Genomic DNA, 19,071 nt, shown 5'->3' with positions numbered 1-19,071 from the left:
CAACAGACACATGTAAATATGGTTTCTTTCATGATTCTATTTGCCTCTCGTTTCTTATCAATCGTTTTAGAAGCTAAACGATTTGAATTCAAACACAGTCTATCTCCATCAAATTGAAATTATTTTAATATAATTTATAAAATATCGTGCATGGAAATTTATAATTCCACGTAATCACACCTATAGAAGATTCACAACGCTAATAGAGACCGGCATATTCTTCTGGCGTCAATACGATGGCGTGAGACGGCGTTCACTATTTACAAAAAAAAAAAAATAGCCACCGGCATATTCTTCTGGCGTGAATACGAAAGAATTATTTTAAAAATATATCGCTAATAAAGATGGATTAATATTTTTCCCATCTTTATTGGTGGCGGATCAGATTATTCAGTCTCTATTAATGACGAATTAAATTATTTTCTATCGCTAATAGAGATAGAATAATTTAGTTTCCATCGTTGATAGCCACGACTTAATTAATTCATCACCATATTCATGTTATGGCTGTAGTGGGCTGAGGGCTCACACAGGCGTTAAAATGAGAATCATTTCCTTACATGGTAGCTTCCTATAACATCAAATCAAATAGAAAAAGTGATACAATATAAATTACGAGGGAAATCATTTAAAAAAAACATCTATCACCATAAATGATCTAAATCATATAGTAATTTTATTACATAAATAATTAAAAAATGTAATATGGATGAATGAATTTACTTGTCGATCGGTATAGTCATCCAGAATAATGAGCTTTCTAATTAATTAATTAATTATGTTCGTCAAATTTGACGTAACATTAATGTGATGTGTTAACATATGAATGGACACAACCAAGTATGCCTACGTGTATGCTGGTGAGTTTGCCACATTTCTCCATCGTATATCTCGGTACCAATATCATATAAGGATTTCACCTAATGTAATGAACTCAATTTTATATAATGAACTCAATTTTATAGATCCAATATATTAAACGAGATTTAGTTAAGAATAAAATGTAAACTCTACTATAGATAATTTTATAATTCAAAGTTTCGTATGCACAATCTCATTAAATAATATCATGTACGAACTATATCTTTAGTTTTTTTTAATTTTTTTTAATACATATAATTTAAGCTTAGTCCATCTCTTATTTCTCGATCCGTCTCTAACTATATCTTTGCATTTAACTGGATTAAAATACAAAACCTCTAATATTTATATTTTACGACATATTATATTTATCCGTCGCTATTAGAGGTATATTATTTTATATCCTATCGCGGTTAGAGACAGAATAATTGATTTTCGTTGCTAAACCTTAGTATTTCAACCAACTAAAAATGTTATTTTATGATGGATTAGCCATCCCTATTAGCGACGGATTAGTTTATTTTTCGTCACTAAATTTGGGATATTAGGTTTTTATGCGAACTCTTCCCTTTACGTGATTGGTGATTTTCGACGAATCTTGTGCTCCTGCGAATCAAGTGCTTCGGCGATCTCTCCTCCCTTCTCCGGCTTCTCCTCCGGTGTTTAGGTACTCATCTTCTCCCTCTTCTCCTCTGTTTCTCCTCCTTCGACACTACTCGTCCAGAGCCGACAGTGATCGGTACTGCGCTTCCTGTGCCTATCGCTACCGACATTGCGCGGCTAGTGCAAGTCATGGCTGACACTGCTAGGCCAGTGTAGGCCGTGATCGACACTACTCGGCCAGTGCAAACCGCAGTCGACACTGCTCGGCCAGTGTTGGTCATGACTAGCACTACTCGGCCAGTGTAAGCCGCAGTTGACACTGCTCGACCAATGTTGGTCGTGACCGACACTGCTTAGCCAGTGCTGGCCATGGCTGGCACTGCGCGGCCAGTGTAAGTCGCGACCGACACTTCACGGCTAGTGCCGATTGCGACTGACACTGCTTGACTGCGACCGATTCTAATCGGGCATCGCTAATATTGGATGATATCATATTTGCATAGTTTGATAACTTGATAAATAATTTGCATAATTTCATGAGACATAAATGATTACGATTTAATCATGCTTAGTTTGACATGATTAACTATGTTAGAAATTTTATTTCATTAGAATACAATGTATATGGACAAAGTTTGGATGTACAATTAGTTAGACAATAAATTTATCGACCAAAATTTTTTTTTACTAGGGTTGAAGAGTTTGTGAACTTCGTCAAGTCTTATCCAAAATGTTTGAATGTTGCTGAGTTAAATCGTCCATGTAATCCGCGTAGATGTAGAAATATAACTTTATGTGATGAGAATACAGTGAAAACCCATATATGTAGGTATGAGTTTGTTCTAAATGATTACAATTGATATTATCATGGAGAGTCGTATATATTTGACCAAATTGAACCTTCCATTGTATCGTTATCCTACTTGATTGCTCCAGAGGAATCATCGAGGCATGAGAATGCAACACAATCAATAGTTTATGATACAATGAATGTATATGATCAATCAAATATAGAGGAAACACCTATGCCCGAAGTTTAGAAAATGTATGATACGTTGAAGGATAGTGAAACATAATTGTGGGAAGATATTCCTTCTGACCATTTTCAACTATCAATTACTACATGATTACTGAACATGAAGGCAAAATATCATTTCTCTGAATGATGTTATGATGAAATGTGTCAATTGATATAAGAGTTGCTCCTCGCTGATAACTATATGACAGATATCTTCTATAATACAAAGAAATTGATTAGATTTGAGTTTATCAGTAGAGAAGATTCATTATTTTATCAATAATTGTATGATTTTTTAGAATGAAGATAATAAACTGATGGAATGAAGAATGTGTAATCAGTTGTGTTATAAGCAAACTAGTGGCATGCCTAGGAAGAAGAAGAAAAATATTCTGATAAAAGTCATGTATCACTTTCCGTTAACTGCTAGGCTCCGAGGCTTGTATGTATCTGCCACAACAGCAAGCCACATGAGGTGGCATCAAACCATGTACACGAAGGAGATATAATGTATCATCCTTGTGGCTCACCTGTGTGGAAACATCTTGATACAATATTTTTCTCCTTTGCGATAGAACCGCATAATGTGAGACTTGGACTTTCTGTAGATGGATTTCAGCCTTTTGAAACTTATGGACAACAATATTCATCTTGGCCAGTTATATTAACACCATATAACTTACCTCCATGGATGTGCATGAAAGATGAATTCATATTTCTTATTGTACTTATTCCATGTCTTCAGAATTCAAAAGGACAAATATATATTTTTTTATAATATTTGATTGGTAAACTAAATCATTTATGGAATATAGGGTCTGAAACTTATGACATTGCATGTAAATCAAATTTTACAATGCATGCTACTTTGTTATAGACGATTAGTAATTTTTCAACATACTTAATGTTGTCAAGATAGAGCATGACTGACAAGTTAGCATGTCAACATTGATTGAGTAAATCTGATGCCTTTTCATTGTCTTGCATTGGAAAGATATCCTGGTTTGATAATCATAAATTTTTTTTACTAGTTGACCTATTCAGACGAAATAAGAAAAATTTCAAAAGGAATGAAATAGTTAGAAACTTCCTCCAGTATCAAAGTTAGGTGAAGAAGTTCTTGATGAATTTGACAGTTATGGATTTCTCCCAGTATATCCAGATAGTTCTGATTATATAGACAAGTACATTATTAGAGTGAACAAGTGTGGTTAGAGGGAAAAAAATATATCTTAGGAGCTGTCATATTGGAATTATTTACTCATTCAGCATAATTTAGATATAATGCATGTTGAGAAAAATTTCTTTGGTAATATTTTCAATACTGCGATGAATGTTCATGGGAAAACTAATGATCTAACAAAATCATGTGAGGAATTAAGATAATTAGTAAACATACCTGAGTTGCATCAGAATGAAATAACTGATAAATATCCGAAAGCATGTTATACATTAGACGAAGAAGGCAAACAAGTATTATGTACTTGGTTGAAAGCAATCAAATTTCCTAATGAATATGCCTCGAATATGTCTTGTTTTGTTGATACAAACAGATTAAAAATGTTTGGAATGAAGAGTCACGATTGTCACGTATTCATGAAAAGACTAATTCTAATATCATTCCATCACCTACTTCCTAACAATGTTTGGCAAACATTTATAGAATTGAGTCTCGTTTTTTAGAGATTTGACTTCAAGGGTTGTTTTGACACTAGATATACTTTGGCTTCAGATAGACATTCGAATGATACTCAGTAAGCTTGAATGAATATTCCCATCTAGTTTTTTTTTTGATTCTATGGAATATCTACCTGTTTATTTACCTTATGAGGCATAACTAGGAACCCATTTTGTATCAATAATTAATTTTTCTTTGGACCTAGTAACTAAATCCCAAACTTAACTTCTCTCATATTGAGATAATTTATCTTGTATTGCTAAAATTCAATCCGGATCAATCAAGGCATCATCAATAGTTTTTGATTTAATTTGAGAAATTAAAGCTACTTGACTTCCTTCATTTCTAAAGTAAGATCGAGTTCTCACCCCTTTTGTGATATCTCCTACTACTTGATCTAAGGCATGATTAACATGGATCCTAGTATGTCTTGATTCTTTATTTGTTGTAAATTTTGGGTTCAAGTAGTAGAGTTTCAATTTTCTCACTATCACTCTCTTGGTTCTCACCCTTGATCATTTTTCTCACTTAATGTTATTCTCTCTAATCCAAATTGTAACTCTTCATCATTTGCTTTAGTAGGATTTGAGAGAGGATTTTCTTTAAACACAATATTTAATGATTCTTCAACTAATTTAGATGTTTTATTGTAAATTCAATATACTTTGCTATGACTTGAGTAACTTATAAGAATACCCTCATCCGTCTTAGTGGAGAAATTTTTTAATTGATCTTTGGTGTTTAGGATGTAAATCTTACATCCAAATACTCTAAGATATTTAATTGTAGTTGATTTACCATCATGAGGTGTTTTTTCTTAAAAATCTATGTATTAATGTTTGATTTTATACATAACAAGTCGTATTAATTGCTTCAGCCCATAAGTAGCTATGAAGTGAATATTCATTCAACATGCTCCTAGCGGCCTTTTGCAAGACCTTATTTTTCTTTTCAACAACTCCATTTTGTTGAGGAGTCCTAGGGGTGGAAAATTCATGTTTATAACCTTTTTCCATACAAAAACAAATGAACCTATCTTTTTCAAATTTCACCTTCATGATCACTTCTTATTTTGTTTATCTTGTGATTCCTTTCATTTTCTATCCTTTTACAAAAAGTAATCAAGGTATCTAAAGTTTGATCCTTATGTTTTAAGAAAAATACCCATGTATATCTAACGCAATCATTTACAATCACAAAACAATACCTACTATCATTTAAATAAACATATATACTATTATCAAATAAATCCATGTGAATGAGATCTAATGCATTTGAAGTACTTATAACATTTTTACCTTTATGAGTAGCTTTAGTTTGCTTACCCATTTGACATGCATAACACATTTTGTCCTTTTGAAACTTCAACTTTGATAATCCTTGCACCAACTCTTTCTTTGAAAATCTTTTGATGTTCCTCATGTTGGTGTGAGCAAGTCTCTAGTGCCCAAGCCAAGTCACCTCTTTTTTAGATATGAAATACTTAGCAAACACATTAATATCACCAAATAATTTAACTTGATAAATATTTTCTTTTCTATGACCTATGAGTATAATAGTATTTAGTTCACTATACTTGATTGACATTGAAATGAGTTAAACTCAACTCTATAACCCGAATCACATAGTTGACTAATACTTAGAAGATTAAAGACCATGCCTTTTACTAATAAAATATTTTTTATCATAAATTTTTCAGAAATTTTAATATCTCCTATTCTTATGACTTTTAATTCACCACTATTATATAAAAAAAAACGGTAGTTTTACCTTGTGTCTAAATGATAAAAATTTTGATGAGTCTCCCGTCATGTGCCTAGAGCATCCACTATCTATAAACCATGTTGTTGGATGCTCCCCCTCAGCGCATGCCTTGTCATCACTAGATGATGACTCACTTGAAGATTCCACATCCTCCCCATGATTATCTTTACTTTCCCTATCTTCCACATGACCTAAGGCATGAGTGTTATGTATCTTGAGCTCTTTCTTTCATCTTCTTCTGATGAGCTCGAAGATGATTCATCCCATGTGGCTTTCAAGACCTTCTTTTTCTTCTTAATCTTTTTTTTACCATTCCTTCAATTTTGGACACTCTATTTTATAGTATCCCTTTTTCTTGTATTCATAGCAAATTATATCAATTTTAGACTATGAATCTATTAGAGATTTACCTTTTCTTTTATCATCATTGAAGATCTTTTTGACATCCTTCTTGTTAAACTTCCTTGAGCAAATCATTATTTTCTGAACAAAATTTGACATTTCACTTGATGATAGCTCCTCATCACTATCACTATCTTGCTTGGATTTGGAAGATGACTTTTCCTTCTTTTCCTTCTTCTTTACTTTGTACTTCTTCTTGCTCTTTTCACCTGCAATCAATACTATACCTCGCTTTTTATAGCTTACGTTTGCTTGCTCATGCAATTTAAGTTCATAAAATAATTCATTTAACTTTACCATCGACAAGTCCCTTGAAACCTTATATGCATCCATCATTTATGACCATAATAAATTTTTTAGGAAGGATTTTAGTCTATACCTTATGAGATCTAGGTTCTCTACACTTTCTCCAATTGAATGGAGACCATATAGGAGTTCCTTGAATCTCCTATGTAATGAACTTACCGTTTGTGCATCCTTCATTGTGAATTCTACAGTTGGTTTATTAGAAGATCAATCTTCGCAATTCTTGAATCCTTGGTACCTTCATTTAGCTCAATAAACTTGTCCCATAAATCTTTGGCACTCTTAAAATATCCAATCTTGTTAAGTTATTTTGAACTCAATCCACATTGAAGAGTCATGATCGCGTTGACATTAACTTGAGTCTTCATTTTTTGTTCAACAGTTCATCTTGAGGATTCAAGATTTTTTCCATCCTCGACTAACACCATGAATCCTTCCATGATTGAGAATCATATATCAATTTAGGTCATGAGATAGTGCTCCATCCGACTCTTTCAGTAAGTAAAGTTGTTGCCTTCGAAGAATGGTGGTCGAGAAGTATTATGCCCCTCTTTTAATGACATCTTGTAGCTCAAAATGTGTGCTTCCTTGAATGTGAGTCCTCAAAAGCTACAAAGATCTGATACCACTTATTAGAACCGATTAAGCTAGAGGGGGGAATAAATAGCTCGCTTCGATTTCTTGATCTTCTTGGTCGTGCAACAGAAACTTAGAAGCAATGCTAACTCCTTGTATTTACTTAGTATCTATCTCCTTGAGGTGACTAATCTAAGAATCCACACCACGATCACAACATCCACTATGAAACTTCTCCTTCTCGGAACAACACCGAAGGTGGATAAACGTTACACAATTTACAACTCTCTCTTTTAAATGAAATAGCTCACAAGGAAGAAGAGAAGAGATTACAGTTTTGGTCCAGCTTCTTTTTCTTTGAGTGGCTTGAGGATGTTGTTCCGTGAAGGAGAAGTTTTGTGACCGGTAATCGCTTAAGATTGCCTTTTGAAAATAAGCCATTTTTCTTGTCGTTTTGTGATCGGTAATCACTTAAGATTTTTCTTTTGATCGCTTAAGAATTTTTGATTTATCCGTTGAACGATCACTTACCCAAATTAACAGTAGAGATTCATTATTTGAATCTTAAGCGATTCAAGAGAAGAGCTCAATCACCTACAGACCTTAAGTGATTAGAGTAATCAATTTGGTGTGTTTTTGCTCGAATGCGACTTCTCTAAATCACTTACCCTAATCGATTCGGAAACCTTCTATTTCGAATCAAAGGTTCCATAAGTGATTGCTCTAATTACTTATGGTCTCCAAATTGATTATAGCAATCGATTTATAAACTTTCTATTTTGAACAGAAGGTTCCGTAAACGATTGCTCTAATAGCTTATGGTCTCCAAATCGAGTACAACAATTGATTTAGAAACCTTTTGTTTTGAACAAAAGGTTTCGTAAGCGATTACTCTAATTGCTTACTGTCTCCAAATCGATTACAACATTCTATTTGAAAACCTTATGTTTCGAATAGAAGGTTTCTTGAGCGATTGCATGCATAATCGCTTAATACTCCCTTAAGCGATTAAGGATTTTGGTAAATCGATTGGCACACTGTAGTGCTGTGCCATTTAGCATTTGTATTGATACCAAGTATCTAATGTCAGACGAACCTCCTATTCTCTAGATTTTGTGCCCGGAGGTTTCTCATCTCCGGGTCTTCAACTACTCAGAATCCGATCTCAGGAATATCTGCTCAGATTTTATCGTTGCCAAGAAGCCAATCCTCAATTCCTTGGACTTCTATTACCTTATATTTGGTCTTCCAATCTATAAGAATTTCTCTTACCAAGAATCCGATCTCCAAAATCAAACACATCTATCCCCATCAAATTGAAATTATTTTAATAAAATTTATAAAATATAGTGCATGGAAATTTATAATTCCACGTAATCACCTATAAAAGACTCACAACCTTTGTTGGACGGCGTTATTCTTACTCAGGGCATTTTCAACGATTAAAATTGTATATGAGCTTTTTTTAGTCTCATATGCCACTTAATGCCACGCTTAAGACACAAACATTTCTCAAGCAAAAAAAAAAACATCTTTATTTTTTAACCCGTACCTTATATTCTTAAACTCAAATTTCATCTTATCTTTTATTATAATTAAATTATAAATTTCAAATTTTGTACGATTAAAATTTTTACCTTTTATTTCAAACTCGTATCTCGTTATAGTAAAAAGTAATTATGATATCAATTTAGAAGGTGTGAGAAATTAATATTTTTTTCAAAAATGTAAGCTCACCGAAAATTAATCTGTCCATTATAAACAAAGCTACCACACTGACCAATTCGACGGCAAGTGGGAACGGTCTTTAAAACTTCCTCTCGTTGTAGATGCAGCAGAAGGCCGAAATCCGAACCGGCAAGAACCTTCTAATAATTATGATGTTTCCTGATTTGCATACGACAGAGAATTCGAATACCTACCATTAACGTCGCAATAAATGAGTTTTCGAATGGCGCGGTAGGATGCGCCGGAGGCGCAAGTTTAGCAAAAGAGTTCATGAATGATCCGCAGTTTAATTTTTATCGACGCGAATCGTAAAGCAGATGGGTGTGGTTAAGAGGCTGTGCTCTAGTTAACGATACCGTTACGGAGTTCTATTTAAAACCCTCTGCGTCTATGGCAGATGGTGGCAGCTGCTCGTCGCACGAATATCGATCTCCGCATCACTCGGATCGGAAGAAGGCAATGGCAGAGCTGGGAAACGGGAAGAAGCAAGCGTCCCCAGAGGAGGTGCATCCTCGGAAGGCTTTCGGGTGGGCGGCCAAGGACAAATCCGGCGTCCTCTCTCCCTTCGCCTTCTCGCGGAGGTGAATGATCTGTCTATTGATCTCTCGATCTCGATTCACTTTTTTCTTGAGTTTTTGACAATCTATCCTTGAATGTGGTATCGGAATATTAGCTTTTGAATCATGAGATTTTTTTTTTTTCTCTCTCTCTGCTTGGATCGCCTTTTTTTTTTAATATGGGTTTATCGTATATCTTTTGTTGTAATGTTACTTTGCTTTTTCTACCAATAATCTTTTTTTGCTTCTTTCACTTCAGATCCGAGCCTCTGAGGTTCTTATTCAGTATCGATATTCGCTATGTTTCCAATTTGTTCGTTTATTTAGTTATTTTTCTGCAAATGGTCGACGTGCTTTCTGTGGTGTACACATTCCTCTGTTTGCGACAAGTCAGGTAGAAATCGTGTTCTGTTTGCGACGAGGGGCTCGAGTTTTTCCAATTGTATACTTCGTTGAATCTATTTTTTTTTCATATAGCAGTGCTGTTTACGATTGCTTCTAATAACATCTCTGCCTAAGCTCCAGCATTTGGGTGGACAAGATATCTGATACCCATTAGAAAAATTGATCAGTATGTTCACTGTTGTGTTTAGTTTATTGTGTAGACAAAGACAGCTTTTGTGACTTTATCTCTCTGATGCCCATTATAAAGGATATTGATCAGGATGCTCATTCTGGTGGATAGTTTACTTTGTAAACAACATTTGTGAATGAATACTATTGATGTGGGTTTATTTTGTATAGCTACCTCGCTGTTCCTACATGGAATGTGCATCGCAGCTAACTAACAGCAAGAAAAGCTTGATTAAGCTGGGATGTTTACAATTTTCTCTTTACTATCAACGAGTTTTCCCCTCAAATATATTTTTGAAGTTTTTTTTCTTTTCTCTGATGGTTAAGCAGAAGAAAGAAACTGATAAAGCTTTTGTTAGAAATAATGTCGTACCCTTTAAAATACAACTGAAATAAATATGAGTGTTCTGCTATAAATAAGGTTGTTGCAGGACAGGTGTAATCATTAAATACAAGCTCATGACAGTAAAGCTTAAGCATTGGATATGAATTATTGGATAAGTGATTGGATCTGGGTTTTTTGGAAGGTGGTGATTGGTCATAAATTCTAAATATCAGTGAGTGATAAAATTTTGATCATTGAATGCTGTATGCTATCTATTAGATGAAACCATGTTGGTGTTCATACTAAATGGTTTTGGCTTTTAATGCATTGCTGTGAACAATTGCTTGATGATAGTTGTATACTTTTGAGAGTTAACTATAATCCGTAGTTAATTAGATCATTAACCTATGCATATTATTGATTGCATCAAATATCGTTTTGTTAATTCCATATTATTTCTGCAGGAATACCGGTGCTGATGATGTCACTATAAAAATTTTGTATTGTGGAATCTGCCACTCTGACCTTCACACAGCCAAGAACGAATGGTCAAATGCCATTTACCCAATGGTTCCTGGGTAAGTTTCTTTTCTTTAACCATCTAAGTTATATCTGTCTTTTAATTCTCAAGTTGTCCTAGTTGGGCAATGCCGACTTGTTCGAGAGGCCATATTTATACTCTTCAAATTAACATGTTTGTGATCATGGTGTAAATGTCTAATGCTTCACCAATTAAAACACATGAACCTCAGATGACAAAACTTCTTAAGGTTTTGTTTCACATAAAATGCTTGGTATGTTTAATAAGGTTTTTGAGGAAATTTTTTTTTGAAGGGAATTGAATATTTCTCAGTGTTTGGCTGGGTAAAAGGAAAATATTCCTAATCTCAATCTTGCTCACACCCTCCTCAACCAGCTCGAGCTCTGTCTTGTATCCTAATTCCTACTCTGCCTAATAGAACTCTTCTAGCTTAATTGTTGTCTCTTCTGCCCAATCGAGCTTCATCTCAATCCCTGCCTCCCTTTATCTCAATCTTGAAATCAAGCTCCTCCATGATGCTTGTTGACCATCTCTGAGGAAGAGCAATCGAAACCAAATGAACCCCCCATAATCAGTTATGTTTACTTAAAATGATCAGTGCAGATTGATAAATAACCAAGTAGTCATTGCATTCATATGCAAGTTATCAGAAGAGCATTGATGCATGCTTACTAGTCACATATCATTTCTTACCCTGTTGATTTCTTTCAGGCACGAGATCGTGGGTGTCGTAACTGAAGTGGGTCAAAACGTCCAAAACTTCAAGGTAGGAGAAAAAGTAGGCGTGGGATGCATCGTCAACTCCTGTCTCTCCTGCCAAAACTGCAATCGGGACTATGAGAACTACTGCCCTCGCATCATCCTCACCTACAACTCCCTGGACGTCGATGGAACAATGACTTATGGAGGCTACTCCAACATGGTCGTCGTCAACCAACATTTTGTCATCCGCTTCCCTGAGAACCTGCCCCTTGACAAGGGTGCCCCACTGCTATGTGCTGGCATCACAGTCTACAGCCCCCTGAAGGAACACGGCCTCGACGTGCCTGGAAAGCATCTCGGAGTCGTTGGCCTTGGTGGTCTCGGCCATGTAGCTGTTAAATTCGGCAAGGCTTTCGGGATGAAGGTCACTGTTATAAGTACTTCTCTTAAGAAGGAGAAGGAAGCCATTGAGCGTTTGGGAGCTGATGCTTTCTTGGTCAGCAGCAACGCTGAACAAATGCAGGTAAGTTTTAGCATTAATTTAAAATCAAACAAATGCTTCCGTCCTATGAAGAGAATATCAGCAACTACGGGTTTGTTACTCAATAAAAACTTTCTCAGAACTAATTTTTTGCTGATTTTATATTAACATAAATTTGTTCTCAAATTACGAATTCAAATTGAACTAAACTAAAATTTCATTCTCTTAGAATCTGAATCATAGCACCCACCCCATCACTAACCTGCCCGTGTTTTCTTGTGTACTCTGCAGGCTGCGATGGGCACCATGGATGGTATTATTAACACGGTTTCAGCTGATCATTCCATCGCGCCGTTGGCGTTTCTGTTGAAAACTCATGGGAAAATGATCATGGTGGGAGCACCCGAGAAGCCACTGCAGCTTCCAATCTTCTCCTTGATTTTAGGTAGGCAATTTAAACACTTCAAATATTACTAGCCATATAGTCTGGTTGGCTCCCCATGTCACAATCTGGTTTATTTTTCCTTTTATCAGGTGGGAAAACCTTGGCAGGGAGTTGCATTGGAGGAATCAAGGCGACACAGGAGATGATAGACTTTGCGGCCAAGAATAACATAACTGCGGACATAGAGCTCATTCCCATCAGCTACTTGAACGAGGCGATGGAGCGGCTCACGAAGGCTGATGTGAGATATCGTTTCGTTATTGATATTGGCAATTCCTTGACTGAAGCGTAAGAGAGTTGGAATATGATCTCAAGTAGTATAACAGAAATGTTGTTGCTCTTCGTTTCTTCTTTGTCAAATAAAGAATTTTGATGTCTTGCAATCAGCAGTATTATTCATCTTAGCAGTGTTTTCTGTGTGACTCTGTTACCTTTAGGTGTCTTTGTTTCGAGATTAATGCTGATAACCCTAGTTATCTATGATAGTTTTTGTAAAAACCTAAGCCACATGAATTCTAGATAATCAAAATAAGAATTCGAATAAGAAAATCAAGAACATATGGGCATGGATCTTCGTTTCATCGAGAACATGACATAAGAAAGTAAATACTGTAATTACAAAGAACTTGAATGCAGCGGAATTATCATTGTTTTTCGTGTAGAACTTGTTGGTCCAACAATCCTGCGGAAGAAGGAAAAGAAGGTTGGCCTTCCGGAGAAGTTAGGGTTGACGACGCTGAATCCTCTTCGTCAATGGGGAACGAAGAGACGTCTCTAAGATGTCCTAATTCTCTAGGGACCAACCCATTATATAGTGCACATCTATTATTAGTCTATTAATAATAATAGATGTGAGACTATAAGTCCATATGCATACTGAACATCTATTATCAACAAATAGATGATAATAGATGCGGGACTATAGGTTCTACACATATGAGATCCACATCCAATTACCCGAAATTCACTAGACATAAGTTAGATCACTTTAAAGGGTTCGAATCGTATTCACATACGTAACTTACAAATAAGTTCACCTAATAGGGATAATTATGTCCAACAATCTCCCACTTGGGCTATATGTGAGTTGTATGTGAAATATAAGTAAAACTTTAGTTGATATCAAACTTTATTGGTACAAAATACCCCTGTAAACAATCTGTTCCAATTACTTCATTGGTATAGGACTAAAGATGTTATAACTACTATATATGATAGTAACAAGTCCCAACAGTAATCATAATATCAATGTCATTAATGACATTGATCAAGATGTGAATGTGTAGAGTGGAAATTATATGAAATGTGATCAATATATGTCAATTTCTAACTGGTCCTAAGATGACTTTAAAAGAAGTCAGATCATATTTGCAAAATACTTTATACTAAACTGCAATAGCAAATCATGGTCAACTTTATGATTCCAAAAAGAATCTTTATCATATTTAGAAACATCAAATGCTAAATAGCAGTAGTAAATGATGATATCACAGTCAGAGTGTCAAACAAACATATAAATTCCCATTAAGGTTTTGAGCTTTAAGTACTTACAATAATCAAAATAAATGTTTGTCTTTATTAATCAATATAGAGTAATAAAAATAAATACAGACTACTACTAGACAAGTTCTTCTTCCATAAGAGGAATTCCCATATCCACAACATGCGAATGAAACACCTTAGGCACCAAACCTTTGATGAGTGGATCGACCAACATGAAATCTATTCTGATGTGCTCTACCATACTCTGACAACTCTGAACTCTTTCTTTAACCGCTAGAAACTTGATGTCGATGTATTTGGACTTTGACGAACTACGGTTGTTCTTGGCATAAAGTTATGCGGCTTTATTATCACGGTAGATCCTCAGTGTCCTGTCAATACCATCAACAATCTGTAATGCTGTGATGAAGTTCCACAGCCAGATCCCGTGATTGGATGCTTCGTAGCATGCTACTAATTCTGCATCTATAGTAGAAGTGGCTACTAGCGTATGCTTAATGCTCTTCCAAGATATAGTCCCTCCAGCAAGCATGAAGATATAGCCTGAAGTGGATCTCCTGCTATCCAAGTATCCAACAAAATCAGAGTCTGAATATCCAATCACCTCCAAGTGATCTGATCTCCGATACATGAGCATATGTCCTTTAGGTCTTTGCAAATACCACATCATTCTCTTTACCGCTTTTCAGTGTGACGGTCCTGAGTTACTAATATATCTGCCTAACATCCCCACTATAAATGTTATATATGGTCGAGTATAAACTTGTGCATATATGAGACTTCCCACTGCTGACGCATATGAGAATTATTCCATCTCTTTTATTTCAAGTTCAAGCCGTGGACACTGCTGCAAGTTGAACTTGTCACCTCTTGACATATGTGTGTCACCGGATGTACAGTTCTGCATACCATACCTTATAAGCACCTTTTCAATATAAGCCTGCTGTGAAAGTCCAAGAATGTCTCTTGAACAATCATGATAGATCTGTATGCCTAAAACAAAGGATGCTTAACCAAGATCTTTCATTTCAAAATTACCAGATAGAAATGACTTAGTTTGAAATAGCAGGTCCTTATTATTGCTCATAAACAATATATCATCCACATACAAAACAAATATAACAAACTTGCTCCCACTGAACTCGACATATATGTACTGATCAACGGGGTTCTCTTTAAATCCAAATGAGGTAACCACTTGATCAAATTTCCGATACCACTGATGGGATGCCTGCTTTAAACCATAAGTTGACTTCTTTAATCTACATACTAGGTGCTTTGAGTCTTTAGACTCAAAGTTCTCTGGTTGCACCATATATATATACTCCTCTATGTCTCCATTGAGGAATGCAGTCTTTACGTCCATTTGATGTTGCTCTAAATCATAATGAGCTACAAGTGCCATGATTACCCTAAGAGAGTCTTTCATCGACACAGGGGAGAAAGTCTCCTTATAATCAATGTCTTCTTTCTGAGTGAATCTCTTGGTAACAAGACGAGCCTTATATTTTTCGACATTGCCCCTTGAATCCCGCTTGGTTTTAAATATCCATTTACAACCAACGGGCTTCTTTCCTTCAGGCAATTCGACAAGTTCCCAAACGTCATTGTCCGTCATAGACTTCAACTCTTCTTGCATGACGTTAATCCACCTTTCAGGGTTAGAATATTGTTTGACTTCTTGGAAAGATGTAGGATCACTCTCTAACCCTATGTCAAAATCATGTTCTTGGAGATAAACATAATCACGAGAATTCATGATTCTCCGTTCCCTTATGGATCGCCTTAAAAGAACTTGTGTTTGAGGTGATTTAGGTACTTGCTCATCAATATGAGGCAATACTTCAATTTCAGTGGCAGGTTCCTCTAATTGCATTGGAGATATCATGGGAATATCTTAGTTCACTACGCTCACTGGATGTGTGATACCTATAATATGCGGTATGGTAACCATATCGCTACTGATCGCACTAGTAGTAATCATAGGAGGATCGTCAATGCTTTCCTCAAAAGATACTTCCCTGATTTTATTACTCACACTGTCCTCAATGAACTTGGCATTTCCCGTTTCGAAGAAGGATCTATTAGAGGGATCATAAAATTTATACCCTCTTGACTTCTCAGAGTATCCTATAAAATTACAGCTAACCATTTTTAAGTCCAGTTTCCTTTCATCAGGCTTGTAAGGCCTAGCTTCAGCTGGACAACCCCAGACGTGTAAGTGCCTAATGCTAGGCTTTTTACCCGTCCACATCTCGAATGAGATTTTAGTTACTGCCTTACTAGATACTCTATTGAGTAGGTAAACTACAGTCTTGAGTGCTTCACCCCACAAGGACTCTAGTAGAGAAGTGAAAGTCATCATACTTCTTACCATGTCTTTTAGGGTTCGATTGCGATGCTCAGCTACACCATTCTGACTGGGTGTACCAGGCATGATATACTGAGGCACAATTCCACACTCGGCAAGGTAATTTGCAAAAGGTCCTAGACGTTGTTCACCTGATTCATCATATCGATCGTAATATTCACCTCCACGGTCGGATCAGACAATTTTAATTTTCTTACCTAGTTGAAGTTCAACTTCGGCTTTAAAAATTTTGAACATGTTTAAATATTACGATTTCTCATGAATAAGGTATAGATAGCCAAATCTGGAATAATCGTCTATGAAGCTAATAAAATATGTGTGCCCATTCCAAGATTCTTAGGGAATAGTCCATAAATATCCATATGTATTAGCTCCAAAACATCACTACAACGGCTAGACCCCGTATTCATTTTGTTAGTGGTCTTCCCCTTTAGACACTCTATGCAGGCATCAAAGTCTGACATGTCAAGGGAATCGAGAATTCCATGTGACATTAACCTTTCTAGGCGTTGTTTTTATATATGTCCTAAACGCCTATGCCACAACATGGAAGAATTCTCGTTAATCAATTTACGTTTTGTACCTATACTATATATTATTACGTTGTCAACTGTAGGAGTAAATGTGTTCAATTTATAAACCTTATCAACCAAAGAACCATTGCCAACTAACACTGAATTAAAGAAAACACTAAAAATTCCATTTCTAAATGAACAAGAATAACTTGATTTGTCCAAACAAGAAATTGAAATTAAATTCCGTCGAAAAGATGATACAATAAATGTATTTTTTAAATCCTAAAAAATATTGGTTTCTAAACAGAGCCTAAAAACACTAATCGACTCGACTTTAGCCTTCTTTCCATTTCCTGTTGATCCGACAGTAAGGTCGGGGGACCCCCTCTGGAGGGGAGTCAACACCACGTAGAGGTCAAAAGTCAAAAGGGTCAGCATGAGGTTCGGCCGATCGGAGAAGGGGTGGGTCGACCGGCCGAACGGGTCCGGGCGGAATCAAAGACAACCCGACGGGGAGTCGGGTTTCCGACGCTCATGGTGAACAGGGTCGCCAGGCCAAGCGGGTGGCCCGCTCGGCCGAGGCGTAAAGCATCAATGCTGTGAAGGAACAGTCTCAGCCGAACGCCCGGTCGGATCGATGCCTGCCGAGCGGACGGACGGATGCTCGGCTTGGGGAAAAAGGAGACAAGGACAAGGGGACATTGGGGAACATCATCTTCTGACAGCAGGCATATTCAACGACCAGGCCATACGCAGAATCGTACGATGGAAGGTTCTGCTGTCCCATCAGAGAGGTGCTCAGACTGTAGCAGTATGGTGTCAGGCATGCTCCTTTGGCAAGCTCATGCTAAGGTATGGTACAGGACACGTGTACGCCTCGGTAGGTGTACACAAGCCTCTCCACAACTTTATATAAGAGCCCTCAGACTTCGCCGGAGGTACGCGATCTCTGATCTTTGGAGCTACTTCATCATTTTCCTCTTGCCTGACTTGAGCATCGGAGGGTCGTCGCCGGGAACCCCTTCCCGGCCCGACTTCTTTGTAAGTTCGCCGGAGATCCATACGGTCGGTCAGAGATCTACGTCATCATCTGGAAGAGCGCCACGTGCCCAGCGTCCATCAACTCAGCGTTCGAACAGGATCAAATTGGCGCCGTCTGTGGGAACGCACCTGTATCCGAGCGGAAGAGATGGACGAAACTGGACGACAGCACACCGTGATGCTCTCCCAGGAGGAGCTCGACGCTCTAATCGAAGCAAGAGCAGCTAAGCTCGTGGAGCAACAGAAACAGAAGGCGCAAGCCGAGTGGCTGGAGCAACAAGCGACGTCAGCGTCAGGAGGCCGAGCAGAAGCACCGCCTGCCACGGTTCCATTTCATCGGGCCCTATTCCGTACGCCTCCTAAAGTCACAACAGTTAACCATGATCGAGGATCTTCATCCGACGAGGCGCCCAGGCGAGACAACAGAAAAGGCAAGGATCCCCGTGTTAGGACCAAAAGTAGCTAGAGGGGGGGGGTGAATAGCTCGTCGCGTTCGCTCGGTGCTTGGCGTTGCTCGGCGTTGCTTGGCGTTGATTGTTTCTTCAAGAATATGCAGCGGAAAATACAGAAACAAATACACCCACGCTTATACTAGGATTTTACTTGGTATCCACCTCCAAAGGAGGTGACTAATCCAAGGATCCACACCACGCACGCACCCTCCACTATGAAACACTCCTTTTCGGTAACTACCGAGGGCGGAGAAGCCCTACAAGACTCTCGGTACAAGAAGAAGGAAAGGGAAACAAAATACAAGCACAAAGCTTACAATGAGTGCAGAAAACCCTAACCCTAGCTTCTCTTCTTGCCTTTGATCCGCCTCTTGACTCGGAGAGCTTCCAAGAACCTTCAAGAACTGGCGATCACGAGCTTTGAGAGTGCTGTGGAGGAGCTGGCGAAGATCTGAGATGAAACCGTGAAGAAGTTGCCGAAGGAATCGTGCGCCTGCGGCCTTTATCGATGCCAACGGTCGGATCCCGATCGATTCGAATGTTCCCAATCGATCGGGGAGGCTTTGGATCGATCCACGGATCGATCCAGAGCGCCTCTGTGCTCTGGGAAAACGCCTGGATCGATCCAC

The 19,071-nt window shown here is 37.4% G+C and overlaps 1 protein-coding gene across 1 annotated transcript; it reads left to right on the top strand.

Annotated features, from left to right (window-relative positions):
* The first annotated feature begins 9,311 nt into the window (after positions 1–9,311).
* On the top strand, positions 9,312–12,959 carry LOC121996186 (probable mannitol dehydrogenase). Its single transcript, XM_042550045.1, has 5 exons — positions 9,312–9,517; positions 10,856–10,969; positions 11,644–12,157; positions 12,407–12,560; positions 12,650–12,959. The coding sequence occupies exons 1-5, from the start codon at positions 9,327–9,329 to the stop codon at positions 12,850–12,852; spliced, it is 1,176 nt and encodes a 391-aa protein (XP_042405979.1). The 5' UTR covers positions 9,312–9,326; the 3' UTR covers positions 12,853–12,959.
* Positions 12,960–19,071: the final 6,112 nt, after the last annotated feature.

This window comes from Zingiber officinale, chromosome 6A (genome assembly GCF_018446385.1).
Source record: "Zingiber officinale cultivar Zhangliang chromosome 6A, Zo_v1.1, whole genome shotgun sequence".
Lineage (NCBI taxonomy): Eukaryota > Viridiplantae > Streptophyta > Magnoliopsida > Zingiberales > Zingiberaceae > Zingiber > Zingiber officinale.
This window is presented reverse-complemented; position numbering and strand designations above follow the sequence as displayed.